The sequence below is a fragment of the Lepidothrix coronata genome, unplaced genomic scaffold (genome assembly GCF_001604755.1).
Source record: "Lepidothrix coronata isolate B3197 unplaced genomic scaffold, Lepidothrix_coronata-1.0 Scaffold30, whole genome shotgun sequence".
NCBI lineage: Eukaryota > Metazoa > Chordata > Aves > Passeriformes > Pipridae > Lepidothrix > Lepidothrix coronata.
The window spans coordinates 3955260-3981962 of record NW_016690210.1 but is presented as its reverse complement, the minus strand read 5'-3'; the positions used below and the strand labels follow the sequence as shown (position 1 = coordinate 3981962).

General features: G+C 40.5%; 1 protein-coding gene across 1 annotated transcript in view; it reads right to left on the bottom strand.

Annotated features, from left to right (window-relative positions):
- Window positions 1–26703, bottom strand: part of LOC108495345 (amine oxidase [flavin-containing] B-like) — a 52632-nt gene that overhangs the window by 10346 nt on the left and 15583 nt on the right. Inside the window, exons 2-10 of the mRNA XM_017810957.1 lie at window positions 23609–23703; window positions 22643–22780; window positions 11150–11254; window positions 10369–10460; window positions 6977–7118; window positions 5591–5740; window positions 4830–4989; window positions 2150–2246; window positions 1357–1410 (exon numbers count right to left, since the gene is read on the bottom strand). Coding sequence (XP_017666446.1) covers window positions 1357–1410; window positions 2150–2246; window positions 4830–4989; window positions 5591–5740; window positions 6977–7118; window positions 10369–10460; window positions 11150–11254; window positions 22643–22780; window positions 23609–23703 — 1033 coding nt within the window. The remainder of the gene's footprint in view (window positions 1–1356; window positions 1411–2149; window positions 2247–4829; window positions 4990–5590; window positions 5741–6976; window positions 7119–10368; window positions 10461–11149; window positions 11255–22642; window positions 22781–23608; window positions 23704–26703) is intronic.

Genomic DNA, 26703 nt, shown 5'->3' with positions numbered 1-26703 from the left:
TTGAGGAGAAAAGGCAACACAGAAAGAATCGTGCCTTGCAGAATACACCTCCTAAGGAGTCCTTCTGCTGTGCCTTTTGCAACCAGACGTGTCTGTCTCGTATTGGCCTTTTCAGTCACCAACACGCTTGCAACAAACGTGGGTAGAGCCCCTCCCAAATCTTCGTTCGTGAAGCCCAGCCATGATGAATCTAGGGGGTTCACACACAGAGTAAGACACCATTTGGTGTTTGGGATGGCTTTGAATGCTGGGCAATGCTGGGTTTCAGAACACCTACATGACTTTTATCATCTGGCACCTGCTGGGGGTCTATCTCAAAGCTTCAGTGCTTGTCCATTCCTGCCAAAATTGAAAGGGCTCTGTGGTATCAGGCTGTCATTTGAAAAGACTGGGACATTAACAGCTCCATTCAGACCTGTTATCCACAGACTGCCAGACTACCTGCAAAGCGAATCTGAGATGACTAAACTTCTCTAGTTAGACTGTAAAAATGCTACTTGGACACAGTATTCCTTCTGGCATGCTTTAAAAACAATTTTATTTTCTCAGTTTCAAAATAAGCCTCTGCTCATAATCCACACTCTCTGCTTCTAGCTTTAATTTGATCAGATACTGTAAACTGGTGAGATGGAAAAAAATCATTACTTTGTAAATTCTATTTTAGTAATATGCCAAAGAGCAGTATGGTATGCAGAGACTTGTTTCAAGAGGACAGTAAAATGGCCTTCATCTGGGCCTGAAGGGCATTTTTTCCCTTCATAGCTGAGTGTGGAGAGATGGAGGCAGCTTTCTGATCCCTTCATGATGCTGAGGTGTTGCTCACAGCAGCTACAGCATCGTCAAGGTTGCACTTAGTTACAGACATTGAAAGGACCCTCCAGGGTGATTAGAAGAAATAAAAATCAAACACAATGGTCAAGCCTGTCCCTTCTGACAAGCTTTCAAAGAGCTCAGTGCACCTGCAGGAAGCCAGAGAGGTAGCAGTGGGGAGAGGAGGCTGGACCTGGATCCTTTCCAGTGAGGGCAGGTGGATTTCTACACTACTTTCATATCCAGCAGCTCAGAGCAGTTCTTTACCTGGAGTTACATAAGCAGAGCAGCCTTGTGGGAAAATAAGAACCAGGACCAGAGAGTTTCCAAAGGGCAGGGGTTAGCTACACATCTGCTGCCAGTTTGTGGGAATTCTGTGGGGCCTTCATCCAAAACCAAGATACCTTCTTCTTCCAAGTGACGTCTGCCTACTGTCACAAGGTTACGGACAACTTCCTTCAAATCAGGGATTTTTTTTCCTGCCCTGGTCATTTATAACAAAATTCTGACTCAGATTCTGCACAGATCTCCAGTGTTTGGACTTACCTTTCTTCTTTTGTGAGACCTGTCAGTCTTCTGCACTTCCGAGCAAGAACGAAGCTGTAGGAAGACCACAGACAATTTACTGCCATTATGCAACTACATTTCCTGCATTATTTAAAATGTCAATATGTTATGGTGGGATGCTGTGATTCACAGTAATAGCTTTAGGGTCTCTATCTAAAATATCCATTTCGCCTCTCTGCATAATGTTGTTTGCTCTGTCTGCTGCTTGCAGGACTCACTCTAGAAGGAAACACTCTGAGATTCATGTTACAATATTTGCATGAGCTGTTTCCCAATTACCTTAATTTTATACAGTTGTGGGTGCAGGCATATAGGAACAAGAGGTGAAGCCTGGGACTGAGCTGGAAATTATTTTTTAATAAAACTTTTAGGACTGATCACACTCCATAGCTGTTAAAAAAACCAAACCAAACAAAATATAATTCTAGAAAACAAATTTTGATTTAAAGAACTGGAATACTGGGCAAAAACTTTATATTTCTGTAATCACCCTCTTTTTTCTTCTCTTTTCTTTCCTCTTCTCCAAGTCTATACTTTGCCACACAACAAGGCAAAAGATGAAAGTAAAAAAAATGACAGAATTTCATTTTTTAAATTAGCAATGAAATCATAGAGAAAACTTTTTTGAAATAAAACAATCACAGAACATATTCACCACAGACTCAACCCTTAATTATTTTAAAGTATTTCCTTTCAAAAGCAGTAGATTTTCCATTTCAACTGCTGCCTTTAAGACAAAATAAAAAAGCATTAATTAGACACTGTCTCTTACCCTATTATGGCAGGAAAACTGCCATCAGGCTTAGTATCATCAAGTGTTAAACCAATTGCAGCGTCCTCATCTTCAATGATCATGGTACCACAATACCCTGTTAAGCACAAAGTGGAAAAGTTAGGATACATGTATCCAAATCTAGGAACAATCTTCCAAGAAGATGTGAAATATTCAGAACATGACAGGAAAAAGCCCTAAACAACCTGATCTAAATTTACCCTGCTTTGAGCAAGACATGGGACTAGATGACATCCAGAGGTTTCTCCCAGTCTCTATCATTCTCAGATATTATGATTCTGATACAGGGAAGCAAGATAACTAATAATTAGCAAGGTAATTATTACACAGAAATGGACTGCTCTCAAATACTGAAGATGTTCAAGGGTCTTTACCACAGTTGTTTCCATGTATGACATTTATGTCAGACAGAGAAGGAGATATTTGTACACTGTTTTGAAAAAACAATTGTTCTTAAAAGAGTTTGAAGAAAATATATTGTTCTTAAAAGAACAATGGTGTTGGCAAAGCACAGTATGCTACAGGTTCTATCAGAAACAGGGAGTCACCCCCTGTCAATCCATTCCAAACCTAATAGGCAGAACATGACAGGATCCAGAACCCCATAAGTCATTCACAAAGATGGAGGGTGGATGACATTTGTAGGTGTGGTGGGGGGAAACAGTTTTCCCCCTGAAGATATAAAATGGTAAATCCCCAGGGGGTGGTAACCCTTGGCAGTTTGAACCAATGAGCGCTTCTGCACTGTTTGGTCATTTCAGTTGTGGTGCTGCTGCTGCTGTTTTTTTTGTTGTTGTTGTTGCTTCAGTTGTCATGTTGTGGTGCTTCGCGGAGCCTTGGGCTGTTCCCCGCTGGTGTGTTCTGGCGCCGGGGGCTGGGGGTGGGGGCTCCCGGGGGTTGGCTCCTGGTCTTTCTGGTCTTGGTCTTTGTGGCTGGCTGCTTCTTGCGTTTCTCTTCTGTCAGCTGTCTTCTGTTCTGTTGTGGTTGTGCTCTGTTTCTGTTTTGCAGAAGCGCTCATTGGTTCAAACTGCCAAGGGTTACCACCCCCTGGGGATTTACCATTTTATATCTTCAGGGGGAAAACTGTTTCCCCCCACCACACCTACAAATGTCATCCACCCTCCATCTTTGTGAATGACTTATGGGGTTCTGGATCCTGTCATGTTCTGCCTATTAGGTTTGGAATGGATTGACAGGGGGTGACTCCCTGTTTCTGATAGAACCTGTAGCATACTGTGCTTTGCCAACATCATTGTTCTTTTAAGAACAATATATTTTCTTCAAACTCTTTTAAGAACAATTGTTTTTTCAAAACAGTGTACGGTTGGAGATAAGACCAAACAACAACGACAGGCATGCAGCAACACAGAGAGAACTCCTGGAAGGAGAACCGAGAGAGAGCCAGCAGCAGAGAGAGACAATCAGGCTCTACAGAGAGAGGAAGTTGGGGTAAGAACTGAAATAAAACCCCATACCCCTCTGAGACCTCCGAGAGAGAGGAGGATGATGGACTCTTACTTGAAAGAGTCGTGGAGTGCTACAGCACTGCAGAAAGGAGCTGTAAAGCTCAGAAGGAATGTGGAGGGGGTGACCTTGCCCCCCCCCCGCTGCCTGAGACAGAGCACAGAGCTCTGCAGAGGGGGTTTGAATCCCCTGAAGATATGGACTGTCACGAAGACCCCTGAGCTTCGTGGTATGACTGTGGTGAAACGACCGTGTCAGGGTGAACGCAGCCCACGGAAGAGAAGACCCTTGCCTGGAGGCAAAGGGCCACGAGGGCTTGGATACCCCCTCGTGTGTACTGGCAGAGATCCAGCTACAGCTGCTGCAGAAGAGATGCCTACTGCCTTAGAAACACTGCTGCTCTGAGAGTGGAAAGGATCTTTTCCTTCTTCCCTCCTGGACTTTTATTTGGAGGGCAGAAGAGATTTGATCCATTGTAAATACTTTTTATGTCATGGTAGAGATAGCTAAGATTGTATATAATGTATTGTAGTATTTATTTGTACAGTCATTGTAATATATTCCCTTTCCCCCATTTTGAGTCTTGTGCGGTGTCTGGAAAAACCATCTCACACTGAGTTGAGATGTGGGAGGGGGTTTGGACTAGGGAATTGGATTTTGGAGCTCTCAAACCATGACAGTAGGCAAACAGATGTGGGCTCATTATAGCCAAAGATGAGAAATAGGTGCTATTACACTGCAGTTTTTCTTAGATTCAGTAGTTCTAAAAGAGAGCTGAGGAACCACGATGGAAGTATTCAACCTGTAAGGGGAGTTCAGGATGACTAGCCCAGCTGGGGATGGAGATGTAAAGACACTTTCAACTAATGTGCATCCAGAAGGCAGAATTTTTGCAGACTGATAATTGATGGGATAAAACCCCTTTCCATCACACATCACTTGTACCTTTACATTCCTGTACAAGTGAGAGAAACTCATATCCACATGCCACTGAAGAAGAGGACAATAAAGAACAACCAAGACAATAAACAACAGGCATGAGTTCTCCCTTCGTGACTACCTCCCTCTTTTTATTCCCTCATCCACCCTCTTTTTCCTCTTTTTTCCTTCTAAGGTTTAGCATCCTCTGTCTACTCCATTGCCATGCACCCTCTTCCCTTTGTCACTACTATTCCATTCAATTAAAACACAATACCCTTCTTCCTCCAGAAAGTTTCCTTATAGTACACAATGCACTTGATGACTGAGCCCATGGGGACCCGGTTGATGAGCTGATTTCTCATTGGGGGTAAAGGTGGGTTGAAGTGAATCTTCAGACCAAGAGCTGGGGGAATGGCACTGATCACATATTTGCCCTGGAAAAGAAATTATACATAAGCCAAATACATTCTCCATTACTTCAACCTAGGTATATTGCTCCAGTGATCTTGGCAGACATCTTTGGAGGCTGCAGGGTGTATCTTGTGAAGCAATTTTGGCATTTAGCATAAGAATTGTAAAACTAAACCCTCACAAAATCCTGCTCATTAAATAACAAACAAGCATCATATAAGCAGCCATCTGTTCAAATGATGGGCAGCTGCCCTTTCCTCAGTACTTAAAAGAAAGCACTGGGCTATAAGAGTCCATTGATCTCCCTTCCATCTGGACTCCTCTGTTACAACTTGGAAGTAAAGTTTGCAATGTTTTTCCCAGAAAGTTTACTACTAAGCTACATTTTTGTGTTCACACTTTAATTCAGAAGGTAACTGAACACAAAGAAGAGATGATTGCTTTCCAGGCATCACTTTAAAGAACTATCACTTCAGGACAATGAGAAAGTGTGACCTGTCATAGTCACTCATATCTCTGCTACGTTTTTGGAGAGTGTTTTGGAGCAGTCAAAAAGGACGAAGCTAAAGGGTTTCTAGCCATCCATCCCACCACTAATGATTTCTTACAAGGACATTCCATTACCTCGTATAATTCATGATCTAAGGTTTCCACAACGACACTTTCACCCGACTGGTCGATGCGGACGACCGGCTTCCTCAGCTTCACCCGCCCTCCCAGGCGCTCCATCATCTTCTCACTGATCTGGCCAGCGCCCCCAACAAACTTCCTCTCCTGAAACATAAACAGGGACTCAGCAGAGAGGTGCTTGTGAAGCAGGTATCATTTTGCTCAGCATTCAAAACAAACTCCATTCTTCCACTGTTATCAAAACATATTTGGGAAGTTTGGCAGTTTCACTTGGAAACATATCCGCGTTACTTTCTCTTTTGGGGATTTCCTCAAATACTTCCCATATTTGACCAGCAATCAAAACCAGAAGTATCAGTAATCTCATGAGAAAACCCCTTCTCATGTGGTCTCCAAACAGTTTCCTCAGGCCTGTGTGAATCAGCAAGACTTCTGAAAAGTGCTTAAACTTTCAAACCTTTCTCTGAGTTTATTCATCCCTGCAGAGCTCTGTGCATCAGAAATAGGAAACTTCATAATAAATAACAAAGTAAAAGAAATAATGTAGCTCACATAAAAAATGCCTACTACAGTCTGTAATCCAAACTAACTTAAATCCTCTAGCATAGCACAGAATTCAAATATTTAAACATATTTACAGTTAAATTATCTATGGTTATTGCTTATATATGCATATTTATGGATTTGATATGGTTTCATGTATTTGCATTTTTATTTATTTATGATGAAGTAACTTGCATTTCAAAAAATATATCTAATACAATTAGTAAAATTTGCACTTCTCAAGTAGAAGACCATTAACAGAGTCTTTACTTTCTTCAAATGCAGAAGCAGCACTAGCATACCAGACTGGAAACATTTCAGAGCAATACCATTTTTAAGCAGTGGCGGTCATTTTCTTCAGGCTGATTTTAAAATCACAACAGTGTTAATCCTTGGAAGTTTGCATCTTAGGAACCCAGCTCTGGGATACATTTTCAGCATTAATTTACAGCTGGCGTTGCCATGTCCATTAAGTTCTTCAGCAGTGCCAAGCCTTGCTTCAGCCTTGTGACAGAAATAAGCATAGGTAAAACTCTCCTTTTTCAGCGTGGATAAGCAAAGTAAGTGTTCTAACCAGAGTCCAAAAGGAATCCAGAGTCAGGAACAGATACAAAACAACTGAACCCTAGGTCAATGCTTTCAGCACAGGAGCAGTTTTCAACACCAGTTTTGCAAGATCCAGATTAAAGTGTAAATGAATAAAACTAGTTATCAACGTGCAACTGGCTCAAAAGTCACGGACGACTCAGTTTGCCCTCTGAACTAAAACAAACAAGCAAAAGAATGAAGTTAAACCAGGGCCTATCAAGAGCTGCATAAGGTGATGGCTGACAGTACCTGTCCTCCATTGGTCGTTGAAAATATCCTCGCTGTCCCCCCACACTGCTTCACGTACCACAAAAACCACAGGGCAGAGACCTCGTGGGGCTCAGAAGTGACATCCACGTTCACAAACAGAGTTGCGAAACTCTTGGCTGCACTGCAACAAAGACAAGAAAGTGAGTTAATTTAAAAAATTAATAATGTTGACCAGATTCTTCTTGAGGGGGAGACTGTCTTTGGCAACCTCTTCTTTTACTGTGGGCAAAGGATTCCTTGATTTGAGCTGAAGCAAGAAATTATCAATTCTTTTTATGTAACATTTTTCAAGTATCCTTACAAAAAAAGTGTTAATCAAGTGTTTATATTCCAGACAAATTAGGGCTCCAGGAGACACAAAAGCTCATGAAAGCTTATGTTACTAATTATGCTACTAATGCAAAGTTGTCATTTTAGAATTAAGGGAAGCAAGCCCTCCGGCTTTCACTGGACTCCAAAAACACCATGTCCTTGGCTCCTGGGTTACAGACAAGATCTGCACCTGCTAAATGCCTGTCCCTCAAGCACATAGCAGAGAGATTATTCAACACTTGTCATAAAAAGTTAGCAATCTTGTCTAAGCTAATTATCTAATATCTCTGGATTAGTCAGGATCCCATCACTGCCCAATCCTCCTCTGTGCTCAGGGAGAGTGCTGCAGGTGGAACACAACAAGGAAAGAAATGCAAGTAGGAAGCCAAAACAGATGAGACAGCATTCATGAAAGAGTTTGACAGGGAAAAGGAAAGGATTCTTTTGGTTGCTCAACTCAGTATTTTAAACAGTGTTCTAGTAGCCAGTGGCAATGAACACAGAAGCAGAAAATTGACCCGTGTCTGAAAAAGGATCACTGCTTTACGTCTTACAGCTTGTGCTTTCGTTACAGCTCCACTGTAAATTAATGTATAAGCCTGTACAAGATTTTTGGGTGCACTAAGACAGAATTTATTAAGGTTCAGGGAAACATTCCTCCTGTTAGAAGTAAATGCTTTCCCCTGCCCTCATTCTGAGGAGGAGTTTTAAGAGACATGGACAGGACCACGAGATGCCCAGTTTAACTACTTTGGGCTTAGGGACTAAAATTCTATATGTGTTTCATATGCAAGGCATCAGGCAATCAATAACTTCCAAAGCCAGTACAGAATCCACTTTTTTGTTGCTTCTTTCTTTTTTTTTAGTCTTATACTTCAAAAAAAAGTGAAAAGTGTATCTCTATCATACTATTTCAAACAGCTGTAGATCTACATAGAAAAAAAAGGCATCTTCTGTCCTTTCTAAAAATGCAAAGTCCCACTGAAGTACAGACCTCATCCATTTTCTGAAATATGAGGGCATTCTGGCTTCATTCTTGACAGTCAAAAATAATACAGAAATTATTCATGATTTTTTGTCAGTATAAACACATATTGTAAAATATGATCAGCTCTGTAAGGTATTTTGCTTATGTGTCCATTAATCTTTTATAAGCAGAGGCTATTAGATGGTGATTACATTCTCCTAGTTTCTGCTGCCTTCTCCCATTGCTTTTCAGTTCCTCATGTTTTACCTAGGAAAGCCAGTATGATTCCAACCAAGTGCAGTCAGGACATTTCCATCATGCATCTGTAGCCGAAAGCAAATCTGTACAGTCTGTTAGATGAGAGGCAATAGTAGAAGATTACCCTTCTGGATCATTACCTTCCAGGGGGGGAATTTTCTATGGCATGTTACCTAAATCTTGAACAAACTGAGCAAATCAAGCTGAGGTGCACATATAAAATCTGAAAAGCGTCTCTGTGTTATGCCAATATTCAGGTAAAATGTCAAGTCTTATTCCATCAAAGTTGGAAAATCATGAATGTAGTCACATGAGCTACTGGATATTGAATGACTACTGGTGCGTGGTGTTTTGCAAACCTGTCCAGTTCCTTACCAAGTCAGAGGTTTAGAGAGCCAACAGAGCTGTCAGACCACATTTCTATCTGGTTTTACTGCACGTGGACCATGATACAAATGAGAAAGGCTTTTTATATGCTTCTGTGCAATTGTCACTCCTGTTAAAGTAAAACAAGTATTTTGACAGGGGCCTACTGTCCATTTACAATCATGGAATTATTGAATGGTGAAAGACCCCAAAGGATGACCTTAAAGATCATCCAGTTCCAACCCCCTGCAATGGGCATGAACACCTTCCACTAGACCAGGTTGCTTCAAAGTTCCATCCAGCCTGGTCTTGAACACTTCCAGTGATGGGGCATCCACAACTTCTCTGGGCAATCTGTGCCAGAGCCTCACCACCCTCATGATAAAAAATTTCTTCCTAATATCTAATTTAACCCTGCTCTCTTTCAGTGCAAAGCCAGAACCCCCTGTCCTATCACTACAAGCCCTTGTCAGAAGTCCCTCTCCAGCTGTCTTGTAAGCCCCTTTTAGGCTCTGGAAGGCTGCTCTAAGGTATATCTGGAGTCTTCTCTTCTCCAGGCTGAACAACACAACCCTCCCAGCCTGTCGCCATAGGAGAGGTGCTCCAGCCTCAGGTCATCTTTGTGGCCCTACTCTGGACTTGGCCCAAAATAGCCATGATCTACATGAACAACACTGGTCATGTTGCTCTCTGGAGACTGGCTGAAGCCATAGAAATGCCCCTGTTGAGAACCAGACTTAGTGGGTGCTAACAGGCTTCGGCACCAAGCTCGTGCAGGCTCGTGGCAGCTGCATGGGGGGTGCTTGGCAGTTCTGAGGTGGCTGCCGTAGAAATCAATCTGCTTTACAGCAAGGTAGAATTAATGGGCTTTTTTTTTTTTTTCTTTCAGTGAGAAGAAAAACCATCAAACTGCCGCTGAATGGCAAGGGAAGAAAAATTGCTTTGATGTATACATAAAAACAGGAAGCATTTTCACTTTACCTGCTATATAGCGCACCAGCTAAACAACAGAAAGATGGGTGTTAAAGTGATTTAGTGCTATTGCAAGACAAATGTTATCTTTATAGCACTTGGTAAAATCAGCTGGTCCAGCACAGAATAAATGTGTGTTGTTCCATCAAAAGTTTGATTCAAAAAGCTGCTGTAACCAGAACATTTTTCTTTTAAAGGCTAAACACACAGTAAAGAGCAGGAAAGTGCACATAACAGATTAAGGTACTACACATCTATTCAGAAGTAACCCTCCCAAATACATTTTCCTTTTATCTTCTTTTTTAGTCTAAAAAGTTAGGGAAATAGAGTATGCTGACAGGTGTTGTGGTCCATTATTACAAGATTTTCTCACCCCATTTCTTTAAAAAAGCTGTATTTTAGGGGTAGTTATATCTCTTTGCAAAGCAGTAACATTTATTTGGAGCTCTAAGATATATAAATATGTCATTGTATTTCATATTAAAAAGTTTCTTACTTCGTCCAGCAAATTTTATCTATGAAATCTTGCATAGTCATTTTGTCCCATTCTTCTGCATGTGGAGCCTTCCATGGGGCTTCACTGGGAATCTAAGGAGACATAAAAAAGCATCCATCAGCAAATGAGTGACACAAGAATTACCATGTCTTTACATGGTAATTTAGCCTGCAAATTTCTGGCAGATAATACAGTGAACTTAACAGTGAATGCTTTTAGGGATTTTTTTGTTGTTTGTTTGCCTGCTTTAAGAATTTTCTCTTTTTTTAGATGGAAAAACAGAGAATAAATTTAGAGCTAAGTGATGTTTCTAAGTTGTTCCATATCTCCTGCATTTATCTATGCAAGTAAGAACAACCTCTTCTAAAAGTCTTGTAGCTCAGTCAATAGAAAACATACACTACTGGTAATAAACTAGAACAGACAAGTTGAATTTGAAGGTAGAGAAGGGCAAATGTTTGAGGTTGACAAGCCTCTTAAAATATCACTTTATGATTCACCAGGAAAAGTGCTAAAAATCAATCACAAACATAAGCCTTGACATTCCTTTAACCAGAAGAGCAAAGCTATGACTGCAGACAGCCTCAGCAACGTGGTCCTCAGAAGAAGTTTCCAGGATGCCTCTTCAGATGCGCTCTGACCATCAGCGTGTACCAAAATGTGTGGCTGCTCTTGCCAGCACCAGGTTTTTTCAAGCTAGAGCAGCTTCCCATCTTTCACTCTGCCTCTCACAGAGACAAAGCTGAGCTGAGACAGTCAGCTGCAATGCCTCATGCCATACCTCCTTCCCCATTTCATCCATGGTCCTCCACAGGTTGTTGTAGTCCAGGTAGGCCAGCGGATTCCGCATAGGAGGGAACGGACCTTTAAAGGGGTAAGACTTACCCTACAACATGAAGAACAAACAAAAACCTCGTTAAAAACTAAACACAACCATAATAATAACTTCTATGTGTGGGAAGCTGCACCAAATTAAGCGTACACTGTAAGAAAGAACAATCAATACATGTAACATCTTCTGACAGATCATGTCAATGTGTGCACACAAGAGGCAATGGGCACAAACTGAAACACAGGAGGCTCCTTCTGAACATCAGGAAATGCTTTTTCACTGTGAAGGGTGACTCAGCACTGGCACTGATGGCCCAGAGAAGTTGTGGAGTCTTCCACCCTTGAAGATCCTCAAAAGTTACCTGCATGTGGTCCTGGGCTACCAGCTCTAGGTGGCCCTGCTTGATCAGGGGGTTGAACAAGGTGACCTCCAGTGGTACATCCAACCTCGTCCATTCTGTGACCCTGTTATCCTGTATTTGCAACTTAGCTGTGATACACAGCTGAATTAGTAAGTCCCACGTGTGCAGAACTGATAGTGCCTTCATCTTCAAAGCTTTACATCTGGAACTTCTGGGCAACAAAACTAATACCCTGCAGCAGAGTCATCAAGACCAGACTAAAAAAATGAGATGAAAAAGTGGCTATTTACTACTGAAAGAGACATATGTATGTTACTTTTTTCCTCTTAAATGTTTGTGAGAAGACTGAACTGTCAATTGTAGTAAGCAGTTTGGTTTTAGTTGTTTGTTTTTTTTTTTCAAAATCAGGCAAAAGCAGTTGTGGTGAGCTTTATTATACACTAAAATCATAGTTCAGAGACCTTCCTTAAAAAAAAAAAAAGCTGTTTTGGCTAACCTAAAAATTACCAGTCCTGAAAAAAATGTAGAGTTTACTGTTAATGACTTATTCTTCCAGTCATTAACACCTCTGGCTGTAAATTCCAGTGATAGGGTGACCAAAACCAATGTCCTAATTACATCATTACATATTTAATAGTTAGATTTTATACATCTGTATCTCCACTACAAGATACTCTGAAAGTCTGGCTTAATTAGGAGTGGAAGATAACAAGTAATTTGTAGAGCTATTTCTCTGACATGGGATTTCCCTGGCTGACTATATGGATGGCAGCCTAATAGCTTTAAAAATTCATAAAGAAATGCTCATCAGCATTATGCAGGTACTCCTTTTTTCACTATGCATTCCAGAGTCCATAAGATAGGCAAATAATAAAGGCTACATTGTGTGCCACATCTGATTTTTCAAAACTTGTATTAAATTACGTATTTAATTGCACGGCCTAAGCATGATTGCCAAACAGTAGAAGTACCAACTTTTAACACATATTTGATGCAGTGCCACACCAATCCATCAGTAAAAAATTATTTACAGTGGCTTAAACAAAATCATACTGTACCAAGATTTAATATTTAGAAACAGGTAACAACAACAACAACAGCGTGTCTCTTGAGGAGAAGTACCCAAAGACCACTTACTCAAAGAAGTGTAGGGCTTTATTTGATTTAGTATCTTTATCAATACTGTGAAAGAAGGGAGGGAGAGCACATTATTCAAATCTTCAAGCATTTGCAAGCACCAGAAAAGACAGTAAAAGGGCGCAATGGGACCCTGACAGACTCAAAACTCGGTCTGGAAATAACAAAAGGAGACAAAACCTTGAAAATGCTCGCTAATAACTTTGAGGACTTCTAATTCAAAGAGAAAGATACTTAGAGAGCAGTAAGGCAAAAAAATCAAACCTAAGGGAAAGAGAAAATTAGCTTTCAAAACTCCCAAACAGGTTAGAGAAAGTGAAGAAGAAACTGGTTTTTCACCTCGTCTTCACAGATGCAGGACTCCAGTGGAATCCTTGTCAGAAACACCAAGGTAATGAAAGTTTGGAAAAAAGTAAAATGGGAGAGGGGAGGAAAGGATTTAATTCTTTGTTACACATGAAGAAGTAGCTGCAAGACAACAATTTCATTTTGCAGTGTTTTTGAGGAGAAATTATGGTTTTCACAATGCCAAACCATCAAATTTTTAGAAGTTTTCAACCAGAGGTTTTGTCACAGCTGGAGTAGATCTCCAGTCACTTTGTGTGCCAGAGGTACCAAGGTTGAAAACCTAGCACTTCCCAATTTAAGGATGGACATTACAGCACATTCACCCAGATAATGGAAGGGTGGGATTTTTTTTTGGTTTTTCAGTCAGCATGAAAACAAAAGTGCATTTCTACACGTCTTGTGCTCAACCATATGAAAATACTGGAATCGGGAAAACATATCCCTATAAATGGAGATGAACTGAACAAGTCTGTTTCATCATAAGCACTTAGTCCTGACATGAAAATTTGTGTATGATTACGGAATCTCTTAATATGGAATCAATTTGAACTGGAGCACACCCTCATACTCTGCTGCCAAAGGGCTATGAAAGAGCAGCAAGAAGTCTCAGACTAAGTACCTTCTTGTCCCAAGTGATAACACCTGAACCACGTTGACAACTACCTTTTAGCCTTTTGGGGCACATTAAAATTCCATAAGTGGCTCCTATGGCAACAAGAAGTAAGTTTTACAGCGCTTTCTTCTGAACACTGGAGCCACCCTTCACTAGTGTAAACACCATATAGATATTCCAAAGCCAGACCATACCAGTTTGGTTTTAAATACTTAGTATTTCCCAAATTTAGGTTTATAAAACAAGTATACAGCTGTGCTCAAGAAAACCAGGACAGCATCAGAATGGGTTATTCTAATTCTGTTCTGAACTTCCTGCTTTGCCAGAGGCAATCCTAACTGAGTTATTCCCTCTGAGTTAACTCAGGTCTTATGAGTTCCCTGTGGTGCTTCCTCATGAGCACACAAGAGACACACAAATCATATTTTTGTTTTAGTATTCTTCTATTTCACTGCATTTGAACTGCTGAAAGGGAAATCTTGGGTATGCCTCTTGTGTAGAAATTTGGGGTGACAAGTCTCATAAAGCACAAGAACAAACTTAAACCTGGAAAAATATAAACAAATCAAAGTTAGTGAGTACCCTGTGAAAGCTACTTCCAAGAGCTCCTAAGGCATCTCTTAAGGCCTGATCCTTATTTCTTGCACAAACAAAACTCCAGGAGCTGTCAGTCAGAATTTTGTTTGAGAAGCAACTGCCAGACTAGGCTCTACACAGAAACAAAAATAACAGCATCAAAGAAAGACTACAGAAAGTTCAGAGTAACTACCAACAAACTGAAACACTTCAGCTCTACTTTTGCTGAATTTGCATTTTTGCAAACACAACAACCTTTTTGATATTTAGGCAAAATTTGCTTATTGCTATCATCTTGGGAATAGCATTCTCCATACCTCCTAGTGCTGAAAAATCCCTAAAGAATAACAAGACACAGATGAAAAATATGATCCAAGATGCACAACATGTTTCCTTTTTGAATATTTTTATACCTAAATCAGAGCTGTATAGAAACAGCAATAGTAACCACCCCTTCCAATCATTTGCCATGGTATTTCAGCATCAGTACTACAACGCTCAGAAGTATTTCTTACCCTTTTTTATTTAATACAGGCATAGATATAATTTTAGAAATAATTTCATGATGCCACTTGCAACGCTTCCAAAAGCTGAACGGAACACAGCAGTTGGAAGTCTACCTGCTATTGTATGGATCACTTGCTCACAAAGGCTGCTGCTGCAGTAGGGGCTAAAGCTCACTGAAGAAGCTGAAACGATAAGGGAGGAAACTCATGCAATGCAGCTGTCTCAGGAATAAACCAGCAGGGAAACGAGAAATCCAGTGCTTGTCACAAACGCTGCAATTCCCAACAGATTTTCTCATCCATCTGTTTCACGTCAACCAACATTTGGCTTACTTACAATGGACCCATGTAAGTGCAGAAATAAGCTTTCTTTATACATCAGCTCTGTTTCAGGTCAAATAGCTGACATAAGAAATGGGTTATTACAGGTGGAAAAAAAAAAAAAACCACAATGTGGCAACTGAATATCAGTAGCCCCTTGAATATCAGCCCCAGCACTCAGGAGGGCATAGGGGTCAGATCCCACACACTTCTTCCTGTGAGGATGACAGCGAGTAAATGGTTAGCTGAGGAAGGACATGCCAAGAAATACCAGTATAAACATCTTATAAATGTAATCAGCTTTCCTTGGAAGAAACAAGACGGTGTGGTGCATGTCACTGAAGGAGCACAGATATTCCCTCAGCTAAACCACCTAAACTGGTAGTAACCAGTGGAGTACCTGATGCTCACTTCACCAAGACCTCACTCTGCATGTTAATTCACAGTTACACAGGTTTATTGGCAAGCAGTGCCCTCTGCTGATTCACAGCACTGGTACATCACACACACCTCTCAACTTAAAATCCCGGGAACGTCATTCATACAAAGCACTGGAACAGTAAGATGCAAAGTCATGAGGAGGAAAACGAGAACCAGAAAAGGATCACTTCAGGATGTAACTCTGTACATGTATCAGATATTGTTTTCTCATCTGCTGCCTTGTGAAAAAGTATCATTTTTGTTTGGTTTGTGGGAGTTGGTTTTTGGTTTTGTTGTTGTTTGGGGGGGAGGTGTTTTTTTAGTTCTGTCGGGTTTTTTAAAACCAGTATGTTTCTTTGAAAGTAAGCCTCTTTTATAATCATAATTCTCAGTAAAATATGGCAAGTAGCTGGACCAAACTGAGAGAGGTACACAGACCTACTTAGAAACTGTAACAGCATTGAACTACATTGAAGTTCCCTTCATTGCAGAATTATTCAGGAGCTCATATGCTCAGCTGATTACTATACTGACAGATATACTAAAAGTAAAAAGATACATAGGTTAGAAAATATAAACACAGCATAAGACAATCTGTATAACTGATATAACTGCAAAGCTGCAATATTTAGACACGCCAAAATGTCCTTCAAATATATTTCAATATCTAATTTGAGATCAGTTGTGCATGCCAGTGTGTCTTGTGAATTTGGTCAAGTAAGGTAATTCCAGTTTAAGTGTTGCATAGCCAGACACAGTGGCTTGAAACATGCATTCTAAAAAGGAATGGAGCTAAGCAGGAACAACTTGTTTCTGCCATGTTATAGAAATAAGTCCACCTTCACTCTGCCACGTCATGCAATCCGTTAAGTACTTGTCTTACCTAAAATATAGACAGAATGAGAGAAACAACACTGAAGTGATTCAGAAAGGAAAATTGAGGATCTGCTCTGAATTTAGATCCTCTATATAACTGTATGTATATTTCTTCCAATCAGCTGTGAAAATAATTAACTAAATCTCCTTCCTACTAGAATGGGATTTTTTTGTTTTCAGAAACTAAAAACCACCTTTACAAAAAGCATTAAGGTGTCTTATGAAGCACAGATTTATAGGGACTTTGTTTGTAAATACTCTTTGAAACTGGGCCTGCATGTGGCTTTCCAAACCTGAATTAAACCAGTCAACAAAGTGAATAAAAATCAACTGAAAACTTTACAATATTTCTAGAATTAGTCTTAAGAAAAATCCTCTTTCCCCTCCCAAAAGCAGATAAATGGGCATAAATAAATGGAAAAAAAAAAAAAAAAGAAGAAGAAAAGAGTAGCTTCATTTGGGAGAAAGTTTTCAAGAGAGTATCTGCCCATAATATAACTGAGCAGACAGGACACACATACTCTCACAACTAGAACACTGGTTTTAACCAGAAGATGACTTTGGGGTCAGTAGTTTTGTTTCTGAGATACTTCAGGTTATTAAACTCCTTACCTAAAAAAATTAAATCTTACATAAAATTTTACAGACACATGAAATCCAGTATGTTCACCAGGTTGATCTTGTATTAAATACACACTTCTCTAATTCTTTTCCTAATCTCCTCGGGAACAGACCATGCGGCCTGGGAAAGCTAAGACCGAGGAAGATTTTTTCAACTCAAATTTAATTAAGAAATTCATACTTTATTTACAGTTCATTTTTCTTACTACTTTCATCCTCATGCTACCATTAGGTCACAGCTTCCAGCCTTCCAGTCAATCTTCTTGATCAATAAACACTCCTTGCAAAATCTTGCATTACAGTCCCCTTTCACAGAGATCATTCTGCAGATCTGCTGTACATAATCTTCCATCTTTTAAGCTGCTGAAATAAAAATATCCATATTTTAATTTAAAAAGGCCTAACTATGAAATTTTTTCTTACAATTACTGCCAGCTGGCTGGTATAAAAAAGGTAAGGTGCTCCTTTATTTACAGGGTAGGTCCAATGAGACCAAACAAGCCCAGCTTTTCCTATATTCATGCCAAAGCCTGCTCCAACCCTCTTCTGGGAGTCTGGAAGATGCTTTCACCAATCTCAGCCTAGTCAACCTCAGACTCACTTTTGAAGCTACAAGTGAATATGATTAATGACACAGAATCTTGTGAGAGAAATACCTGCATCCTCATATCCAGTAAAGACACCAAATGCCCAGCTTCTTACAGATTCAGATGTATTCTTCTCAGTTCCCCAAGTTCTTATTTACAAATTGCCAATAAAAAGGGGAAAAAAACCCCAAAACATAAGGTTGTTTCACCTCCCTTAAATTGATGGCAACTGAGAGTCTCACAGACTTCGTTCTCTGACTGCACTCTAATTAAGATATACAAAGAACAATGAAAGTACATTTATCTAGTCATTCAAAAATCCATTTAGGCTGTTACACTCTATACTACAGACTATGCCAGGAGATACTGCCCTCAGATTCGCAGAGAAGCGGGTCAAAAGCTTAAATAAATCATATTGCTTAGCTTCAGTGCATATATCACAGATATCACAAAAGAAACACCATTAAATTCTATAACTTTAGATACAGCAGTCACTTATACAGCTGTTAATTAAATCCCAATACAATATGACCATCATATTTTTTATTCATGAACAAGACCACAGCAAACTGCATTTTAATAGGCACAATAGTGCTGAAAATGAATGACACCCAAGAGGGCTGTAAATTTTTTTCTGCAAATCTACTTCAGGTTAGTATGTAACCTGGCAAAATTAGTGTAGATTTGGGTCCTAGTTTGAAGCACTGTGTATATAAGACTAAATATTCACCTTCCTGACGTGCTGCAGACAAGGTTCACATTAGCATTCTCCCTGGAGATGCTAATTGTTCATATTTGTATAAAGGTGGTGCCAAACTTCAAGTGGGCATGACATGCATTCAAACACCTCTGGTCAGTGCTGCTGGCAGATGAATTATTACGAGGAAACTCCAGCCTCTTAAAGAGAACTTAACTGAGGTAATGAAGTATTGGCCAGTCAATGTCAAGAACCTGTCTAGTGACTAGGGAGGGGATGGATGCTTCCTGTTTCACCCAGCATCTGAACCTGAAAGAGCCCCCAGGATGTGCACAATGCCAAATGTGCCTTCTGGTGCTAAAGAAGCAATTTGCAGGATTTAATTACAACCATATGAGGACTGTTTCAGGTGCAACACCCTGTCAAAGTGGTCAAAATAGCCAGCTACCTCAGCCAGCTGTCAGCACTGTCCACAGCTTGCACAACAGAGACAACAGAGATTAGAAAGAACAAGTGTTACCGCCACTTTAAATAATCTGGGGAAGGTCCAGGAAGGATAATAGCGTTATCCCATAAAAAGTCCCAGTGGCAAAAAGCATCTCAAAACAAAAAAAAAAGACAAGAAGCATCAACAGCAGTGGGGGATCTACCACAGACTAACGACTATGTTTTAAAAAAACGAGCTTTGGTGGTCTGATGTAGCCAGGAAGGAGCCTTTTTGTTATCAGTGAAAATGGGATTGGGGATGTTCAGTTGGCACCATAGCAGGACAAAGAGTAGGTCATCCTTACTGTATATGAAGGAATGAAGTTCTAAAAAGATTCACTGGGCAAACCAGTCATACAAATATGTGTTTCTTCACACAGATTTAGGGGAGCAAAGCAAACCAGTTCCACAGTCACCTTAGACAAGGAACCGATGTTGCAATTGATAACATTGGTAAATTTGTGGTTTAAAATGCAGGAAGTTTGCGTGGCTATTGAGATGGCACAGAAGTGAAGTACAATTTGAATTACGGGGAAAATGTGATAATTAAACCCTCACGACAGCTGGCGTGTTTTCAAATTTCAACATTTCTTTCCAGGGACTGTTACACAACAAAGGTAAAAATTACCTGTACTATATGTACTTTGGTTTGCTTTCTGAAAGACAAAAACTGTCATTCTTTTTGGTGGGGGAAACAAACACCACCAGTCAAAAGCTGCAAATCTGCATATCTAAGGTAGGATCCTGAATTCTCTCTTGGGCAGCTAAGGAAAAGTTATCTCATTTTAAGAAGCATTTTTAAGATTTTACATCTGCCTACCAGTCTAGTGGGAGGACTGTTAAGAGATGATGAATTCTCAGACAGTTCTGCTTTTGCTTCTCAAATCTGGATTTATGAACCTAATTTCAGTTGGCTATTGAAAATCAATGGTGTTCAGGCAGCAATTTGTCTACCAAATACTACTTGCAGAGCTATACTAATTTTCTCACTAAGGCTGATGAACCAGTATTTACACAAATGAAAAGAACATACTAATCTCTTTTCAAAGACCATGAAAAAGGGTGCTTAACAAGTGGAGGGAAAAGAAAAAAAATGTAGGGCAAGAAATATAATTTTGAATTTCTGTGAAGATATCACATGTAATATAAGCGAGACCAAAAATAATCTCACAATAGAACCTGACATTAAAAGAGATTAAAGGAGGTAAAAACCACCCAACCCAATCAAGTTGGTAAAGCCTAATTAGCAGAGACCCACCCAGAGATCAACAAAATGCATTCTTTTCATTTTGTAGTACAAAGAAGCTGCATATATTACATGTATTAAAAAGCTTCTAAAATTAATTTAATTAACTATGAAAGGCTTGATTTTGCCTTTGGGTATATGTAAAAACAGCAGCTGATTTTACAAGACGCACTGTGATGCCTGATTGTGTAGCAAAAGAAAAATTAAAACCTTTAGGTTTCATTGCCTCTCTGGGTTCAGATAATTTCGTGGCCCAGAATTTAATAATATTTGGCCACAGTGAACTCAAATTCACACAGGGGTGACAGCCCTTTGCCTATTTTGGAATCTGATTTGCAAGCTGACTTGGGAGTACTGCTGAGATTTCAAGGAACACACAAAAGCATTGTCCACTCACAGGGGGAGCATGGACAAGCCACGTGGCTGAGAGACCTTTCAGGAATGTGTTCCACACACATGAAATGCCTGAGGCTGAAGATTTGGCCACACGACAGTGCATACGTCTACTATACTGTGCTCACGTGCCAATTATTTTACTGTGATTAATTCTTCAAATATGCAAATACTTTTCCACAATTGTATAAACATAAGAAAAATGGAAATAAAGGATTTTAAATTAATTAAATCAGGAGATTCAAAGGAAGTGCTACTGAATGTGGAATATCTCCTCTCTTTACCTCTTGCTTGGCTACCAGGGAGTTCTGGCACACACTTCAGGAGCTCCTACGGGCAGTTGAGCCTAAAAACTTTGTCTGAATCCAACCTCCTGCTTCTTAGCATGCCTTGGGAGCACCTCAGCCCACAGCTGGGATGTCTCTCCTTGGAGACTTTCAACACTTGACTGGGAATGACCACAACAGATGAGACCTCCAGGCTTGGATGGCTTGAATGCCTCCAGAAGCAGAGTGGCTTCCCCCACATCTGGATTTCTGGATACAAGTCATACTATAGTATAGATTCCCTGGACTTGTGCCTTAATGTCTTAGCATCCCAGTTCAAGGCCTTTTCTATCCCCAAAATACAGAAAAGCCAAGGAATGCCCTTCTCTGCCAGCCTGGGATATGTTGCTGGGTGCCAGCAACTCCCATCAGTGCTGGATAGGGAGGAAAGCTGAGATCCTTGACTCACACCAGCACTCCATCCTGGGCTAAAAGGCATGCAAGGATGATGGTAAAAGGCTATTGCCCTTCTCAAGAGCTTGAACTTCTACTCTTGTGCCATTCTGCCTTTTCCTCACTCTATAAAAGGTGATTGGAAATCAAATGTTATTTCAACTAGCATAGTAATACCAATATTCCTCCACAACCTGTTTCCTAGAGATCCTAAAAGGAAATGGGGTCTGGCTTACCAAACAAGGAGCCTTGCTTGACTGGCTGCTGACAATAAATCAGCTTTACCTTTGGCTTCAGTGACTTTTGGCAGCATTTTGGAATGCCACCATGCTATCATCCTGACTGGCCACATCAATTGTCCCATTAAGGTTTCCCCTCATGGTATGACCTCCTATTTGTGTTGGGGTGATTTGAAGGCTAAATACTGTGAATAAACAGAAAATCTGGCTTTGTGGACAGTGCCAGAGGCACATGAAACAGAACAGTGTGGATGCACCCACCAGTTCTACTACAAAAATGGTAATTGTGGACCGTCACCACAAAACAAATCACTTTGAGAACACAATTCTTTATTATAATAATTGAGTGGAAAAAATAATGGAAAACTGACAGAACATCTTTTCTCTATGGTTGTCTTTAGGTCTGTCAATGTTTTCTTTAACCTTTGATCAAACACCAACTACTGACACGTATTTTGTCAGTCATTGCATAATGGCTTTTCCTAAGCATATAATGAGATTCAGTGTTAATTTTCTCAGGAACTAACATAGAAAGTTTCCTTTCTGTGGGAGTGCAACACTGGTCTGTATCAGGAAAGGAGATGGGATGCTCTTCTGGAGAAAGCGTAATGACTACTGAGAACACGTGGGCTTTTTAACAGCTTTGCCATAGCCATTCTGTTCCTGATCATGAACAGAGCATTTAGATCTGCCTCCACAAGACTGTTTGACTCCCAGAGCCTTTTGCTACTCTACATGTTAAGTCTCCCTATCAGCAAAACCAGACAGAACCTCTTCATGTTTCTGTCAGTCGGGATAATAATTGTCACTGGTTTAGGAAGCCCATCCTGACAAACTTTCAGCCTGCTTTAAGATACATCTAGGAATTCTGAAAGGGATTTTCAGACACCTTGGGCAGTGTATATCAGAGCTGACCCATACAGAAGAGTGACAGTTGCACTGTCCAAAACAACGAAGATTTTGAGAGCTTTTAACTAAGAGGTCAGACCTGAACCAAGGCATCAGCTAACGGGATCCATCCACAGGGTACACACATAAGTGTGTGTGCATATAGTAATTTGTACGAGTTCCTTATTACCAACACACTTATTTTTTTCACCAACAAACTCAGATGTTGCATATTTTAACAAGTCTGCTCCGCTGTATTTGCAACAAACATGGGTAGAGCCCTTCCCAAATCTTCGTTCACGAAGCCTAGCCATGTAATATAACTCCGCTGTAGCATGAAGGAAAACAGTGAGAAAGGAGATCAGTACAACTTGCCTGCCTACAGCAGCATGCTTGAGAGCCTCTTACCTTGACATGGTGTATCAGGTGCTCAACTTCATTCACTTTGTAGGTCTCTATTCCCAACTCTTTGGATAACCGCAGGAGACGATTCTGTGTTGGCCCCACGTAAGCTCCTCCAAGGTCCACATATTTGACTTGCTTATTCTAGTTTATCACACACAAAAGGGAAGAAAAAAACAAACAAGCCAGTAAGTCCTTTGTAAATAGCACACAAGTTAAAAGAGCAATCTGGAGGAATGAAATGAAATTAAACACTCCCATAGTATTTTGGCTCAGATTCCTCTCCCCTTGGAAAAACATAAATTCTTTGGTGGAGTTCTGATGTGGTGATTATTCAGATCTCAGATTATGAGTTCATAAATAGCTTAGCAGGCCCGTTGCTACAGGCCTTAAACAAACATGAGATAAAAGAGCCTGACAAGCAGAGAGAGGATGGAGAGAGACGTGTGTGCAGCTCTTGCTTGGTCTGGCATCTCAACAACGACTGGTTTAAAACAGACTGTCCCAGGAAGTAGCATGGGCAAGATTCTCTGATGAGCAGGGTGGGAGGGGGAATCTCCCAAGTCGAGGTAGAACAGAAGGTAAAGTAAAGGGAAACATTCTGGTTGAGTTCCCAGCCACTCCTCTAGCCTACACCACTCCTCATGGGGCTTGTTAAGGTTCAGCTCAAGGCTCTTCACAGCATGGTTGACCTTATGGGTGTTTTTTCATAGAGATTTCAATAGTGTCTCTCCCTAGGAAATGACTTTGAAACTTAACTCATCACTTTCTCCTTACCAGATGGATGACTCCATACCCTACAGATCACACAGAAATATTCTGTCTTCACCATCACGCCAGTCTTTTCCTTCTCTTGCTGTTAAAATATATAAGGAAATTTCCCACCTTCTAGTACTCCAGAAATCTTCCCCTTACATGTATAGTATCTACTCTGTTTGTATGTGTAGACTAAATGGGATTGGAGATAATTACCCTTACAGTGAAAGTTCTTCCACCAACCCTGTCATTGGCTTCCAGTAACACCACATTCAAGCCTGATTCAGTCAGCAGTTTGGCTGCTGAGAGACCTAAAAGACAAAAAGAAAAGCAATTAAAGGACACTTCTACATATGCACCACGTGGCTTTTGTGAGTTGACATGTAAAGACCCTCACAGCTGTCCATCCAAATCCCAAATTGTTCATTCAAACACTATGACAGGGGGGTGAGGTGGAATTAAAAAACTAAAAAAGCAATAATATTAAATGAAGCTGAAGCCATATATTAAAACAGTTTGTGGTCAAAATTTACATGTGCTGAGCAAGTTTTGCACCACATGCTCAGCAATTCTGATGCATAAGCCAGCACTTGTTATGACAGTCATCCAGCCATGCAGGGAACTTGTTTGTAAACAGAAAGCTGTCTTCCTCAACATGTCATCTTTTATAACCCAAACAGAAAAGAAAAATACAAAGTTTTATTAGGACTGTCTTAAATTTCAGAAGCTTTCCTGCCACTTGTTCCACGTCTCTGCTTTCCAGTTCTGAATATTTTAAAGTGCAATAGCAAAGCTTCCACACAGTCGGGTCACAGGTTTCGCCTCCAGAAGAACACACAGTCTGATTTAGAAGAAACAGAATGTGCACTTGTGCATGACAAGAAGAAGAAAAGAATATAGGTTAATCTACCCCATAAAATTGTTTGATTCCTCATCCATTTTCTTCATACACTTTTATTTCCACCTTGCAATTTTTGGAGCTGAGACACCCAAGTGAGGGAACAATAAGAATAGAACAATAAGAATAGGGAACATCTCACTCTAGTTCTGATGCCATAAATCCTCATAAATGCAGAGGAAAATATTAGCTCCAAGCCCTGCAGCAAGTGTGGCAAACTGCTGTGGGAATGAAGGAAATTAGAAAGGGATTACAGCCTGAAACCTCTCAACTTCTTAAGATCACCTCTTGCCTTTTACTTCAGCACACAAACTGAGATTTGAATAAGCCATGGTGCTTACTTTGGTCACATGTGAGTGAGTTTCTAGTGGGACGACACAAGTTATATTCCAGTGGGTTGCCTCATCCTCTTGAGCCAACAGGATGGGTTGAATAAAGTTCAGCAACAGGCCAGGCTGGAAGCCTCACTCATACATCGTAATTTATTCTTTTTGGCTCTCCGCCTTGTTACCATGAGAATGCAATCAGTTCTCCCTGTGTGTCCTGGTACGTGTAGTTATGGAGGAGTTGTGAAAGAGGATCGTTCCAAGCATAAGGCAGCCACAGAACAAATGGCAAAAGCACCAGCAGGAAAAACAGATGGCCAGAGCTAGCATGGCAGGACTGAATGAAACTATAATGAAGAAAGTGTAGCTGTCCTGGATAGAGGCTGCAGAACACTCTGGTCATCAACTAATGGACTGGGAGCAGGAGAACCAGGTTCTGTTCTCAACCCTGTACTGAAACTGCTGCACTGTGCTGGTTAAACCACTTAAGGTCTTTATTTGCCCACCTGAAAAAAAAAAAAGAAGAAAACAGAGAGAATGGTGTAGATCTAGCTATCTCCAAGATTTTACATTTTCTAAAGAAAAGCTGCAGATGTTTCCATTAAAATATCATACTGTCCTGCTTCTATTTCTAGCTTCATGGGCTTATTTATCTTGGGTTTTCACATAAGTGTTAGTGAGAAACCCAGTAATGAAACTGATAAAGGTCTTTCCATACTTCCTACTGAGGAAATTATATTGCTAAAACATCTGGCTGGATCAGTGGCCTTGACTACACTCACAAATATTTCAAGATACTAAGGAAGAACATAATACAGAAAACAGTCATGGTATGTAAACATGGACCACTCCTTCAAAGAACTTGCAAAGCAAGATTGGCTTCTGGAGGAAAAATAGCCAACAAAGCTCCTAATTAAATCTAGCTTATCAGTTAAAGAAAAAAAAAAGTTACTTTTCAAAAAAGAAACATTTTATCAGTTAGGAGAGGATCAATAGTAGTTATTAATAATTTACAGAATGAATACACAAACTGAAGGCTGCTGTCACTTGTGGGTTTCTGCTGTCTTATCATGCTAACAGGTATTGACTAATCAATTAATAGCATTCAGTTACCAACAATGATTAAGGGATATGAGATTTGACCTTCTTTATTAAAATCTAATGAATAAACATTTCAGTACATCTGGGAACAAAGGCAGTTTATTCCCAGGAGCTGAACGGAAAAGTTTATGAAATTATAACTCTTTAGACTCAACTGAAATGCAGCTGATTTGTAGCCCACATACCACTCCTTGTTTCCCCCTGCAACTTTCATCCACTCTATTGCATCTACCTACTATTTACTCCCTGCTGTCTATTTTGGGGCACACACCCCCTTTTCCCCAGACCCACACATTCACAGATGTACCTGTTAGAGGTGGATAACAGTTTGCTCTTTCCTGATGCAAAAACAGAAAACCAAAACAGAGTTGAGGGTAGGATCAGGCTCATTAGTATCTCACTGCCCCATCCACGCCCATCCTCCAGCAGATCTGACCTCTGCAGGGGGAGGGATGTGTCCTTGGGGCTTGGCTCTGTAGCAGAAGATGCAGTCTACAAGGTCCCCAAACTAAGCACCACCTGGCCACTTTAGTTCAAGGGCTGGTGGTCCACCTGCTCCTCTCACCCACATCACAGCTCTGGTTTTGCTCTAAAGTTTGCTGGAGAAATTAAGCAGATATCTGCTGACAAAATCAGGGATGATAGCCAACCTCTAGCTTCTCCTACCCCTCATCACAAACACATAACAGCAAAAAGATGGAAGAAGAACAGGCAGAGGCTCAGGAGGGTCAGATGGCACAGCAAAGGACCAGAGTAGGTCTCATAGCACACATGGTGCAGGATAAGGCAAGACTGCTGTGACAAATACAACACTACAGTGCAATGTTGTCAGGTAGGAATATTGCTATTTTGGTATCTTACACACTTAGAATCACAGTACTGCCACATCACTCCACACCTGCTCCCTGGAGCTGGACCCAAGACCCCAAATGGGCTCTTGGGCTGGAGCCAAATAACAGCGAGAGGACTGGGTGCTGCTGAGGGAG